This window comes from Onthophagus taurus, chromosome 1, assembly GCF_036711975.1.
Source record: "Onthophagus taurus isolate NC chromosome 1, IU_Otau_3.0, whole genome shotgun sequence".
Classification (NCBI taxonomy): domain Eukaryota; kingdom Metazoa; phylum Arthropoda; class Insecta; order Coleoptera; family Scarabaeidae; genus Onthophagus; species Onthophagus taurus.
Window position 1 is genome coordinate 32,908,655 of NC_091966.1, and position 14,499 is coordinate 32,923,153.

Below are 14,499 nucleotides of genomic sequence, written 5' to 3' on the forward strand. Positions count from 1 at the left end.
CTTATTTCCTTAGATAAGGATCATGAAAGCCGAGGGAAAGATTTTCGCATATAGAATATTTTGAATATAGAAGAATCATAATTTAGACTTAAAATAGAAATTGAAAAACTGCTAGTATTAGGACGGTTTTAAAGTTTAAACAAAAACATAGCCGTTTTAAAGGCAACGGAACACACAATAAAATTTTAGGTGTATTCTTTTGACAGCCTTAAGTCTTGACAGTAACTTAAGAAAAAACATAACTCAATTTGTAAAATAGAAAAATTTTCACTGAAATGGAATAATTAACACAACTGATAAGTGGAGATCATAATTGTCAAGATGAAATAAAACGTCATAATAATCATGGAGATCATAATAAATTGAAATAATTTTACAATGCTCCTCCATACCAGGAGGACTAGGATTGGTATGGAAGACTTTCTTATTTGTATATTAAAGATGTGCTGCAATGAATTTCCACTGTGTCCATAATAGACATTTTAAGAGTAAGACCACTATGTCACAGAATAACCAGAAAGGACAAAACCGGCGGTGCCTTTGAAGTTTCACCAGCTATTTTATTTGACCTTCGGCCATATTGTTGGCGTTTAGGCGCCAATTTGAAAAGTAAAGTACTCTGTTTTAGGAGAGTGTCCACTAAAATGATTTTGAAATTTAATTTTACTAAATTTGTATTGAAGATATAATTACGGTTATTTTTATGAAAATTTAATACAATATATAAAATTCATTTAATACAGTATATCGTTAATTAAAAAAAATATGTAGATCATTTAAAAATATTTATTTTATAAATTATTAACAATTTTAAATTTTGCACTTGGTCCATTTACAGGTGTTTTTTTCATATTCCGATTGTGATACTTTAAGGTATAAAATAATCTTAATCTAATAAACAAGCTTAATAAAAACTTTGTAGGAAAATTTGAACAATCAAAATGGTGCTCTATTGTTTTTAAATTTTGTAAAAATTGACTACCCACTCCTCTTTTGTGTAGTATAGTCGAATAGACTGCTTTGATCTAAAACAATTACATAAATATAATTTAAATTGTAAATATTACTACTAAATTTTCTTTACCTTTCTAGATCTTTTGGTATGCAAAACATACTTATCTTCGTGCCAACAGTACTGGTATTACAACCACGTACCATACAATAACAGCCACCTTTCACACTCATTTTATATTAATAAAAACTAATTAAAATAATAACTACTAAGAAACTATTATTAAAAAATACAAAAACTAAACTATGCTAAAAGATAAGATAAACTAATACTACTTTAAAATATAAGAAAAAATAGAATAATACACTAAATAACTATTAATTAAACAACTACAACTCAAAGAAAAACTTTCGCTATCAAAACAATCTCAACAAACGCACGTGGTAACACAGATTGACAAAGATGTAAATAAACGCCAACAATATGGCGGCCATAAAAATGAGTTTCGGCGGGAAGGTCTCTTTGTCCTTTCTGGTTATTCTGTGACTATGTTTTGCCTTCAGGCACCGACACCAGTTACCATAGTTAAACTATGTTCAGTAGAATTTAACGAAAGAACTGTAGAAAACCTGCGAGGTTAGTTGCAGAGGCAGCTGCCTGAATCAAGATGCTTGTTCCGAAATGTATAAGTATTTTCCCGACCACACCGTTCTTCGACTATCATAAGCAAAACAGACGTTGTATAAAAAGAATGTTTGTGTTGGAAGAATGCTATAATAAACATGAGAAAAAAGACAAGGAAGATGATCATCAATTATATTTGTGTTGATATGAAAATCAGGGAAACACACAACAAAAGAATGTTAATAGATCCACTAAAACTTAAGACAAATCCAAAACTGAATTTTTACTTCCAATACGAAATTAGAAAGTTTCGTTAAAATGGAATCATTGACACTGATGAGTGTAGACATAATTATCAATATCAAGATGTTTACTTTCATCTTGATGAATCTTTGCCATAAGATATAAGTAATATCAATCAAACATAAATTATTTTTCATCTTCAATCCTTCATTCATCAGCTCCTTTTTTCATTAAATATTGGATCTTATCCGATATTATGGAACAACCCCGTTGATTTAGCATGCACATATAGGTCGCGAATCTTACTTCAACACTAAAACACTTAAACAACCACAGAATCATCCTCCTCCATCACCCTCACCACATGTGCGCCATCAATAGACAATCCATTAAACGACATTAAACATTTTTCTCTTTCATAAACTCTATATTACATTTACATTAAGCCATAACCAATAGCGAAACACCTGTGCTTTCTCTCACAATTTTTTAATTTATGACCACACTAAAAAAAACAAATTTTATCCGAGCAATAGTTATGTTGTAGATCACCTATATCACTCAGGCAAAACATAAATTCGTTGATGTCTAAGAAACATCTAAAATACCTCTCAGCTGGAACAACACCCTCTTCACAAAAATATATCATCAACTTCTAAAATTCTAAGTTGATGTCAGAATTTAAATTAATTAGTTCATCCATAAAACTGCTCAACACGAAACAATTTAAAATTTCGCATGGAGTTTTGGCGTTTTTCCCGTCACTGATATTTAAATATTGTTTTATTAGTTTAGAATGGTAGTATTTGTTTGAGCATTTTTTATCGTTCACACATAATTTTTGCAACGCACCCGCGCGGAAGCGCCCAATAAATGTTTAAAAACAACGTGTACAAAAATATTGAAATATAAAGCATAGATCTTCCATTACCTAATACATGGCGAACGTATATTTTTTTGACATCAAATAAAATATTATGAAACGTTTATTGTCCACTGAATAAAATTCCGTTTATTTTTACGCTTTTAACTTTAATACCCGGTTATTTACGCTTTCCCGAACGATAAAATAATTTATATGAAATATAATAAAATATGAACAAGGATGATCTATTCATTAGTGTGAATAAACGACATTAAACATTTACAAACTTTCTGTAGGGAAAAAAGAAGTACAAGTATATATACACGCGCAACAGTAATTCATTCGCGATTTAGCGGGAGAATTATCGAATCCATGCATTACTTATTCTTAATCTCCCTTTAATCGGCAAGTACTACATAGTTTCATAACATGCAAGAACTAGTTCTACAAAAAGAATGCAACGACGACAACTACTGGAATTCATGCATATAAAGAGAGAATTAGAAATCTGCATTATTAATGGTTATTTTTTGTTGAGTGATTAAAAAGAATATGATTTTGCTAATAAAAGGCATGCATACACTTGGAGCGAATTGGATCGCCTACTACAAAGCTTCAATACCTGGGAGGTAAGGAAACCATGGCTGTGTTCCAAACTACAGTGGACACGTTCCCAGGTTTGCTCGCACTCTCCAATGAAAATTCCGAAATTCACTCGCAGATGACTCTACAAGACAAAGCGCTGACCGCGCATCGGCTTCAAGGACGACTCGAAACTGACCCTTACTCCACCTATAGTTTGGAAACACAGCCCAAAGTCAGGGTGCGTGCGAAATGAGAGTCAGAAAAAGAGAGTCTTTCAAAAAAAATTTCATATCCATTTTTATTTTTTAATTTTTTCTTTCTTTTTCTTCTAATTTCTTATTAATTTGATGATTATGAGTTGTTGACGTGATCGTAACGCAGCCTAACATAGAGGATACAGCGTTTCCAAAGTCTCCGAATTGCCGACGCGGTCTTCGTTCGAAGAAGCACCAAAAGCATTAAAAAACAAATTCGATAGTGCATAGAGCGCTTTAAGCATTATAATGAACAAATACGCCGTTTTGAATAAGTTGGCAGAAAGCGGAAAGAATGATGATGAAAAACATGAAGTCAAATCCTCTATGCTAAGCTGAGTCGATCAACAAAATCAAAAAAATTAAAAAATAAAAACTAGGATTACTCATTTATAATCAATATTTTTTCGTCTATTGTCTTATAATTAGATTAAAAAGATTAAATTACAAATGAGTATCCCTTTTGAATATGTAGCCAAACACGTAATAAAAGTGAAGGCCCTTTGTTTTACTTTAAAACATCAAACAATAGTATTTTGTGTTCAATATTAAAAATGATGTATTCGTGGGATGTGAAATATAAAACGTGTGTGTGTATTTGTGTATCGTAAATAATTAAAACTTCCAAATATTAAAATAATAAATTATTAAAAGATAATCACCAACGGTCATAAATAAATTTAAATCCACAAATATTTAGTTTTCATAGTGATTTATGAACATCTCCTTTTTTCTTTATCCCTTTTTTTAAGTTGAAAATAAAACTCGACGTTGCCACTTCGCTGACTTTTTGGGGCAAACCAAGGGAAGAAGAAGAGAACTTTGAAAGCTCGGCACGAAGTTAACAAGCGGGGAAAAGGATTCGGCCGCCGCGACGCATTAAATCATAATATCCATCTTGAAAATTGAAAATTCGCATCACAAAGACGACCGCCGTTGACGCCCAAAAACCCCCGACGACGACGACGAGGACGACGACGTCCGACGACTGCGACGCCAATTTCTCGAGAAAAATTGGCTCTCATTGCTCTCTCTGGGTGCTTCTGTCACGTCGACGGACGAGCACACAAAGCACACGCGGTCGAACAAACAACGACGAGAAAGAAAAGGGGAGGTCACGATAAAAAAATTCACAAAAAGTGAACTAGGAAATTTAGTCAAAAAAAAGATAGGAAGAAAAAGAAAAATCGTTTGGAGTGCTCCCGACGTTTTTCCGAATTTTCTAGATTTAAGTTTATTTAGATTTTTTTTCTTAATTATTTATATTTAGAATATAATTAGTTTAATTCTATTATTATTATTATTCGTGAGTAAGCAGATAAGAAATGCTATTATTCCTTAAGGGTGATTATGGGAAAATTAAGGAATGTGTATGAACATGTAAAGCTTCTTTAGATGGTACAAATGGTGTGGTTACAACCACAAATTGAGTGTTTGGACTTAACTGTGCTCTCGATCGAAATAACAATTATCTCAGCATAAAATTATTTGAATTTATTATGAAGTACCTAGATTATATGTTTTGTTATATATTTATATACGTAGCTGAATATAAAAACCACATTAGAAGAGAGGTTGATGAGGAATGCTTCTGCAGATACACTAAGAATTTGGAAGCATTCAACCGATTTTAGAATCGTATCTATCGCATCAACACCAGGTGCAATAAACATCTCAAAGGAAAACCCGAATTAGATTTCAAAAAGCCAATATAATATTTTGAGTGGTATTTGAATGCTGGATTCTTTGCAAACATGGTACTGTTAACTGTTGGCTATGCAAAGAATAAACAATACTGGGCTTAAGAATCAAAATGTGACTTACAATTAATAGTATCTACAATGACTAGAAATCGTTACACTGAGACATTCCACTGATATTCGAGAACCTACACAATCTAACAATAGCTTCTGGAAAATACGTCCAATATTTCAGAAAATGAAAGAACATAATTTTTTTAAATTTTTGTCGAAGCAAATCCTGGCGGATTACCATTGGATTTATATTTGTGTGGAAGTAATTGGTGTTAAGTAAAATTCTGAAAAGTTACATGTAGGTTGAGGAATGATACTGAACTTGCAAGATACCCTACAATGAGCATTTCAATTTGCATGGATCGTTATTATACCTCACTTTTGGATTTCATAAGGCAAAGAGAACATAACGGGACGTGCATTTTAATGAAAAACAAGGTGATCAAGTAGGAACGAACTATAAAAAAGAATAGTAAATCAAAGAAAGACGAAATGTTAACAGTGAGAGCAATTTTTCACCCTTAGGAGTTCCTAGCTTGGATAGTGTATCGCTGAAACGCTAAAGTCAAGCGGAAATCTTTGATTTAGTACTTTGATTTCAAAATGGAGCCGACAAAAACTTTGACTTACGCTATCCAAAATAAGAACTCTCAAAACCCGCTTAAAAACATATCAAAATTGGCATGTCATCTGCCACAAGATATAACAAAAACCGATCTAAATGAAGATTACTAGTTGTAAATTAAATCCTGGCAGATTACCACTGGATTTATATCTGTATGAAAGTAAATGGTCTTGAGTGGAATTCTGAGAAGTTACATGTAGGTTGAGGAATGGTACTGAACTTGCAAGATACCCTACAATGGGCATTTCAATTTGCATGGATCGTTATTTTACCTCACTTTTGGATTTCATAAGGCAAAGACAACATAACGCGACGTGCATTTTAATGAAAAACAAGGTGATCAAGAAGGAAAGAACTTTAAAAAAGAATAGTAAATCAAAGAAAGACGAGAAGTTAACTATGAGAGCAATTTTTGACCCTTAGAAGTTCCCAGCTTGGATAGAGTATCGCTAAGACGCTAAAGTCAAGCGGAAATCTTTGATGTAGTACTTTGATTTCCAAATGGAGCCGACAAAAACTTTGACTTATGCTATCCAACATAAGAACTCTCAAAACCCGCTTAAAAACATTTCGAAACTGGCTTCTCATCTGCCAGAAGATATAACAAAAACTGATCTAAATAAAGAAGAATTGTTATAAAACTTTTCTTGGGCATTGAAAAACGTCTCTTAAAATAAATAATTTGTACTTCAGACCCCTTGTTTTTGAGTACTAATTGAAATCTTTAAAATCCTTAAAGCAACTGGGTGTTCCAAACACTTTTATAGAATCGCTGGAGATAGTTGGAAATTACCTTATTAAGTTTATAGTGTAGGTTAACTGTATATGGAACAATACACGAGCAGCAGGTAAGTAATAGAGACCGTTAATGTGTTCGAAAATAGTACGAAAACACCAAGTCCTGGTTTTGCAGAGAAATCTTGCAGAGAAACTGCCAGAACATAAAAAACAAGCTATTTATCTTACAAAAGCACATTTGCATCCTAAACCATAGTTGAACATGGTCGTGTACGAAACGAAGTAAATTCCAGAATAGAAGTTATAAAGAAAGCATATTGGAGTAAATTTACCAAGAATATGAACACATCAATAAAGTTATTTACAAGTGTAATAAAAAATAAGCTGGAAAATCATATTACAAATGCCGGACAACAACAATACTTTAGAAAAGATCGCTCAATAACGGACGCTGCATTCGTTATGAAATAACTAAACGAAAAATCCACTGATAATGAGTTTTTGAGGAATTTGTCCAAACCATTTAACAGAGTGCGATTTGGGACGTAATGAACATGTTAACACAAGGAGGTACAATCTTAGCAGATACCAGATCTTAATTCTGTCCCACAAATTGAAAATTCCGACATCAGCGCAAGATATTTTGGCACAACCACGTAAGTAGAATGCTTTATAACAGACTGCCAAAAATTGTGCTTACAAATAATCCACAAGGAACTAGACAATCAAAGAGATGGAGAGACAACTGGTAGTCAACTTCTCTAGAGATATTTCAGAGGTAGATCTCATCAGTAACAACAGATCCAACATTATAGAGAGAGAAAAGAAGACCGAGTAAAAAGGAGAAGAAGCTATACAAAGGCTATAGTTAAAACTCTATATAATTTTACCCATACAACTTGTTAAAGATGCTAAATATGAGGAAATGTGCATAACTGTAACCAAAAGGAAAATCATTGTCGAAAAAACCCAGCGTGAGTACGAAAAGATCCAACTAGTGATAAATGGCTAAAAGTTTCAGTTTATTCCCTGAAACTTTTTTGGCATTTTTTATAAATACTAACATTAATATGCGAAAAATAGGAATGTTTTAATATAGAGTCTTTTGGATATAAAATCACGTGCAGGATATTCATCTGATTTTCTCTTTATTAGACTTAACATTGTCTTATGTCACTAAAAAAAAATGTGATTTCACTTTCCTCTAGAAATCACGAACATGATGGCATTGCTGATGAAAATGAAAAATTGAATCCTAGTATTATTCTGGCATACAACTAAAACAAAGTATACTAAACTATTTCTTAATTTGATTGACTTAGCATGTTATGATGCGTTTGTTTTGTGGACAATAAAAAATCCGGAATGGCACAATGGTAAAAATGTTTCTTCGTGATTTTGGAAATGAAACTTACTAACTTACAAATTGAAAGATAGTACTAGAAGACCAAGAAAGTACTAGAAGAAAAATAAGAATGACACCGATAGTCAAGATAATAAAATAGGACGTTGTGGTATATGTCGTGAATCTGATAATAAATATATGTATAATAGCTTGCATCTACTACACAAAAGATGAGAATGAGGAGCCATCTTAAAAAATATTATAAGAATAATAGTTAAAATAATTCCTAACAAACTCTATTCCAACTTCAAAGCAAGCAAAACCATCCCAACAAATCCTAGAAAAAACTACGAAAAGTAATATTTTTTTTATTTATAAGAATATATCCGTTATTTTCTTTTGTGGTGTTATTAATATAGGAAATATAATCAAAAATATGTATACATTGTGTCAATGTAGACCCAGTTTTAGTAAGAAAAGTTTTTTAATTATTTTAGTTAGGCGAAGTAAGCAATTTTTGTCAACACTCATAGAAAATATTGATTGGAGCTTTTGAATGAATTGTGTTTATAATTTTTAACTGTTTTTATTTTACAATATCGATTTAAAACAAAAATTGATTTTCGTGAGCGTTAATTTAATAACACAATTCGGACGAGCAGATAAATACACCAACAATGCAATTAAATATCCTGGTTTTCCCGCAATCGCACGGGAATACTTCAAAGCCCCGATTTTAATCTAGTTTGTAAATTACGCATTTTATAAACATTTGGGTTAATTAATTCGTCGACCGCACCCCAATCCGCTCCGCGTATGACGCGTGTTCGAAAATGAATAGAAAGGATTTTCGAAACGATAATAATTCGATTTGATTTCAATACAAATGGCAACGTCGATATAAAAGTCGACCAAGTCGACCCAGTTTCTAATAATATATTTATCCAAAAAGCAATTATTACGTTAGTTATTATCTTTACAAATTAATTACTGCAGGTGAATATTAATTATAACTTGAGCATGGAATTAATAATAAGTTTTAAAGTATTTTTTGAGTGTATTTTGTTTTGTTTGATTTCTGTATTGTTTTATGTTATTTGTAGTACATTTTTTGGTACCTAATAAGCAGCTCTCTAAGTGTGGCTTCATCATCTTCTTGTATTTCTTTCTTCGTTTCATCACGCGATCTTCGCGTTCGGCCCGATCCTGTGGCCCCCTGCTGCTGATGCTGCTGTTGGTGCTGGTGTCGGCCGCGAGAGGTCAGCTTGAGCGTAGCCGCCGAGTACTGTTCCGGCTCGACATCCGAGCCCAGCTCATATTCCTCCACCTCGACTGCGTCCGCGTTTACTGTAACCACACAACCACAACCCCTTTCTACATACAACAAACCCTTATTCAATTCCCTAAATTCCACACTGCAATCTACAGAGCACATCAATGTATAATATATCTTAGGAATTCGATAAGGTTTAAATTTGCACGACAAAGATCTAATTCATGCTGAGGAATATAAGGAACAAAGCGGAAAATATAAAGAAATTTGATTAAAATTAAGAAAAAAAAAGAAAGAAAGTGGAAAGTGAAGGCAATTAAAAATAATGCTTTTGGTATTTACAATAATCGTTGTATTCCCTCGATTAGCCCTTTCTCTTATAATAATTTATCAAGCGCAAACGCATTATTCCGCAAACAAGAACCCAGCGGACATAAACCCGGAGGCCCCACCAATCCAAAGCCGCCCCCAATCTCATTCACATGCGCGCCCGTTCATTACCCGCTTAACCGCCCGAAAGCAATTAAAAACAAAAGCAATAAAGGGCCGAAACAATAAACAACGCAGCCGAAGGTCCATATTTAATAAGGGGGCTCCCCGCCTGGTCCGCTTGGACTTCGGGGACGTCAATATAACATACTGGTCAATTAACTCATTTAATTTCAAACGAAAAAAAAAACCATATTCTTTCTTAATACTCTTTATTATGTGGTGTATTAATCAATTGATCAATATGTTTTTAATTTTTTGTTGGGTGATGGATCGGAATTAAATATTTGTTTGGGGGGAGGGGGAGTTTTACCTGTGTGCTGTGAGCCGGCTGTGGTGGTTGCTGTGGTAAGGGTGTCGACCGACGACTCGCTTGTAGCCAAGCGGTGCGGCTGAGGCGTCGAGGCGCGTCTCATGGGTGCGCCCTTAGTGGCCCCCGTTCCCCCCGAGCCTCCCCTGCAACGACAAGAGCCCCACGAGCCTCACGCCGCCTCTGCACAGAGACACACCACATGCACACGATTGATTCAATTTCTTTTGATACGCGACGTTCAATCATTTTTTTTTTATAATTTCCTAAACGCATAACACTAAAGCCGATCATAAAACACGTCCATCCCAGATTTAATGGGGTTTTGGACAAAGGCTTAAAATAAAGCTTGAATTAAAATATATATGAAGGGTTTTACGAAAAATCTACTAATGCGATGGATTTTATATTTTACATATTATATAAATTTCGGTCATGAGGATCTCGTTTTTTTGAGAGTACCGAATCTCATTTCTCTATCACATCTCATAATTGATAACGGAAATTGATATCAACCTTAGTCATTGTAAATAAATGGTTAGATAACTTATTTTGAAACTATACGAATGCCCAAAAACCGTCAAATGTCTTAGTAGTAAGCATAAGTATGTATTTTAATAGGAACGCACATTTGAATGTTTTTCATGATCTGAAAACGTCTTGGGGTAGATTATAAACGAAGACGGAAAGGATAATAAAAATATAATGAGGAAGCTTGGCAGAGGAAAAGAAGCGATAAAGGCAATGTATTCAATTCTGTGGAATAACAACCTAATGATACAAACAAAGAAAAGTATTCTTAGGACCATTACAGAATCAGTAATGACGTATGGGTCAGAAGTGTGGGTGAGAGACAAAGACACAAGTCGAAGACTGCTAGCAGAAGAGATGATGTTTTGGAGAAGATACTGCGTTATAACCATGCCATGGACCGAGTTGAAAATGAGGAATAAGAAGAAGAATGATACGAAACTCAGTAATAGACACTATAAATGAAAAGCAACTAAAATGACATGTACGCCAAATGAGTAAAGAGAGAATCGCACTTAAGGTTTGAAACTGGGTGCCAGCAGAAAGAAACAAAAGAGGTAGGCCTAGGAAAAAATGAGGAACAGCTGCAAATATTCGCCAAATACAATAGAATAGAAAACGTCGGTGAAAGTTGTCATTTTTATAATTATTGTGAAGTTTATGAACGACCAACGTATGGAAAGTTGCAACTTTAAAAGCGCTTACTCCAATTTTCGGTAGTAATAATCGTACCATCAGAGAGACTGTGCGTGCTAAAGTGGATCAATTCACCAGTGAATGTTGCTATATCAGTGGGACAATGCACAGGTCGAAGTACCGTAAGTGCTGTGGTAATATCGCAGGTTACGGCTTACTTCTTCAGTTCATAATGAGTCAATCTGTCAATCGTCGTTCACAAATCCTTCAAAACACATTGTGGCGAATTTTGCGGAATGATCTTGGCTTATACCCTTACAAGATCAAATTAACTCAAGAACTGAATGAAGCCTTTTGATCATTTGAAATGCCGAAACTTATCAGATTGGGCTCTGATAAGTTCAACAATGAACCTCATTCTTGGCTTAATGGCTTTGTCAATAAAGCAACAAATCGACATACACTTCAGACTCCATCACAACCAACAAAAGTGAGCGTATGATGTGGGTTTTATGCCGTAGGTGTAATTGGACCATATTTTTTCGTTGATAAAAATGATTACCATGTTTGGCCAGAGTTGGATGAGCTTTACATCAGTGATATGTGGTTCTGACAAGATGGTGCCACATGCCTCCCCGTTGGTCAAACAATTTATCTATTTAAGAGATGGTATGCCGCGTCGTTAGATTTTTTGTATGGGATTACGCTATGTTGTTGATTTATGCCAACAAACCAATGAAGAAATTGCCAATGTTCCGACCGATATTACCAAAAGAGTGAACGATATCAAAACTCGATACATAGCAATTATAGTTTAATTCAGATTAATTAGAGTTGGACAACTTATAAATTATCACCAAACCTAGAAAAAATAATTTACATACAAACTGAAAGATATTAAGTGCCTGAAGTTCTATATGAATACAAATGGTTTTAAACATCCTTAATTTTTACTAAAATCTTATATCTTTCTGTATTATCTTACATTTCCACACATCTTCCGAATACATGGATTTTGTTAAAGTTAAGATTGGGTCTGAGCTTGGAAATTATGAAAATTTTCTGATCATTACTTAACAAGCTGTTCTGTCTTTTGCTAATTTGATGACATCGAAAAGATGTAATGAACTTGAAATTTTGATAGCTTAGTCATAATTTTAGTCTTGGTGGACTATTGCGACGCTATTAACAATGTTAATCATTGGGTTGTGTGATATCTTGCATAGCAGTTTATTGTAGAATTTTTAAGTGGATGACTGATAACTTCTAAATATAGATTGTAATTATTCAAGACGTTGACCTAGTACCATAACATATTCCTCGTTGAGGCTGATCTTGCTATTAGTGTAAGACTAACATTCTTACATTTAATCACATTGATATGTCAATCAGGGATTGTGATAACTATGATTTAATTTTTTATTATGTATTATGTGCACCTGTTGAAAATATAGAAGTTAATCTAAGTCAGTAACTCCCAAACTTATACGATTCACCGCCGCAGTGTAAGACAGAAAATTACTTGAGGCCCATTAATTTTAGCGTGCAGAAAATATACAATGTTCTAGAATTTGGTATCCAATACAATCCGTGGCATTATCTCACTGTAAGGTACAATCAACTAAAAATATTTAAATTTAAATTTCAACTCTTATGATTCAATACTAAATATGATTAAACGAAATATGCCAAAATTTCACGTTAAATATCCTCAAAGCACCAAAGAAGTTTAAAGTTTAACACAAGAAGTTTGTAAACTATTGGAGGTAAAGTTACCATTTTAACCAATGTATAACAAAGTTTAAGTCAATAAAAGCTTTACACTGTCTAACTAAACTAAATTAACTCTAAGATCTATTCAAACAGTTCCACACACACCCGCTATAGGATATGTTAACCAGTTGTGGATGGATATAGTTTAATTACAGTTCCTTAGCCGCAAGCGATCTCGGCCAAATCAGGCGAAATCAAACATTCTCCACCTTAAGTTTAGGAGAGATCGTTTGCGACCGAGGTAAATTGATTGGTCGCAAATAATTTCGACTTAGTCGGGAAATCATCTCTGTACTGAATCTAATCGAGGTAGCTCGTGGCGGAAGCGCTGCAGTATGTGTTAACCAGTTTTAGGTGGATTCGAACTCGGCTTAGGGAGTCGAAGCAATCTAATTTTGTCTAAATGGAACAACTTATAACTGTAGCCGCCATCTACTTTAATTTCTATTATCCGCGGCTGATGTGATTGAATGACCTTGTTCAGTATATCACGACTCAGATCATTAAAAGTTTCGGACAGAATTAATATCGACGGAGTCCATTGATATTTGAAGCTGCAGTTTAGTAGTGAATACAGAATACCGACCGCCTGCATCTTTTACTAATTTGTATTCAAGTACAGGCAGAAACTATTCCATTCTTCATCTAATTCATTTTTAAAAATGATAATACGTATGATTATTAAATAAGTACTAAAACTTGAAATGACCTGTTCAAACATTTCGACAACATAAAAATATTAGTTTTATTGCAAGTGACTTGATGGAATATAAGATTGCAATTAAATTTCGAAGTAACGCTAAGCTTCAAGAAATATAGAAATCGGGCACCTATTTTAAGACAGAGGAAATATTATATTTGTAAAAATGTGTCTGATAGTCTACATGAAGTGTTTCGTGTGTACCCTACATCATTCTTAATCATTCACCTTTGCGTATACTAGGTGGGGCAAAAGTAATGGCATAATGCGAATTTTGTTACAAACAAAAAAATAGAGCTCTGATTCCACGAAAAGTTTATTTGAAAGTTTAAAATTGATTACAATTAATTTGAAAAAAATATACCGGTCAAATGACACCCTCCTGAGTTGCTTGTTTTGAACTGTTAGTGTTCAAAACAAATGCTCCAAAATGGGAATTTATTTTTCACTACTTACAAGGTTTATAGTTTACAAGTCTGGCGTAGTCAAATTTAGCGATCTGGCCAGCCAAAATAAATCATTCTGGAATTCATTATTGGAACCAACAATGCTTGTTACGGAATTCAGGAACTTGTGGCAAAAAATCTCATTTAACATCTATCTATAGTGCTCGATAATTACGGTTAAAGTGATGCTGTTGTCGTTCTTAAAAAAATAAGGGTTAATCACTTTTCCACTGGAAATGCCGCGCCAAAGAGTCAGTACTTCAAAAGACTACAATGGCTCTTCATGCAATTTATGTTGATTCTCCGGCCACAGGAACGCAAATTTTGTTTATTCACATATCTATACTTAAGTGGAA

At 33.7% G+C, this 14,499-nt stretch overlaps 1 protein-coding gene and 1 long non-coding RNA gene across 8 annotated transcripts in view; both read right to left on the reverse strand.

The window, feature by feature from the left end:
• The window catches only part of LOC111428891 (Glucose transporter 1), a 92,590-nt gene that overhangs the window by 65,320 nt on the left and 12,771 nt on the right, over positions 1–14,499 (reverse strand). For 5 of the 7 annotated variants that reach the window (XM_071200017.1, XM_023064701.2, XM_071200009.1 and 2 more), the window contains exon 1: positions 9,104–9,332. The exons of 1 other annotated variant lie outside the window; for it this stretch is intronic. Coding sequence is in view for 1 of the 6 variants with exons in the window: in XM_023064617.2 (XP_022920385.1) it covers positions 3,307–3,326 (20 nt within the window). In the remaining 5 variants the exon portion in view is untranslated. Of the gene's footprint in view, positions 1–3,306; positions 3,477–9,103; positions 9,333–14,499 lie in introns of those variants that run through there. One more of the 7 variants, XM_023064617.2, reaches the window with a different exon arrangement.
• On the reverse strand, positions 773–3,300 carry LOC111428962 (uncharacterized). Its single transcript, XR_002708134.2, has 2 exons — positions 1,085–3,300; positions 773–1,025 (listed from the first exon to the last, which is right to left on the reverse strand). It is a non-coding gene; the product is annotated as an uncharacterized lncRNA (long non-coding RNA).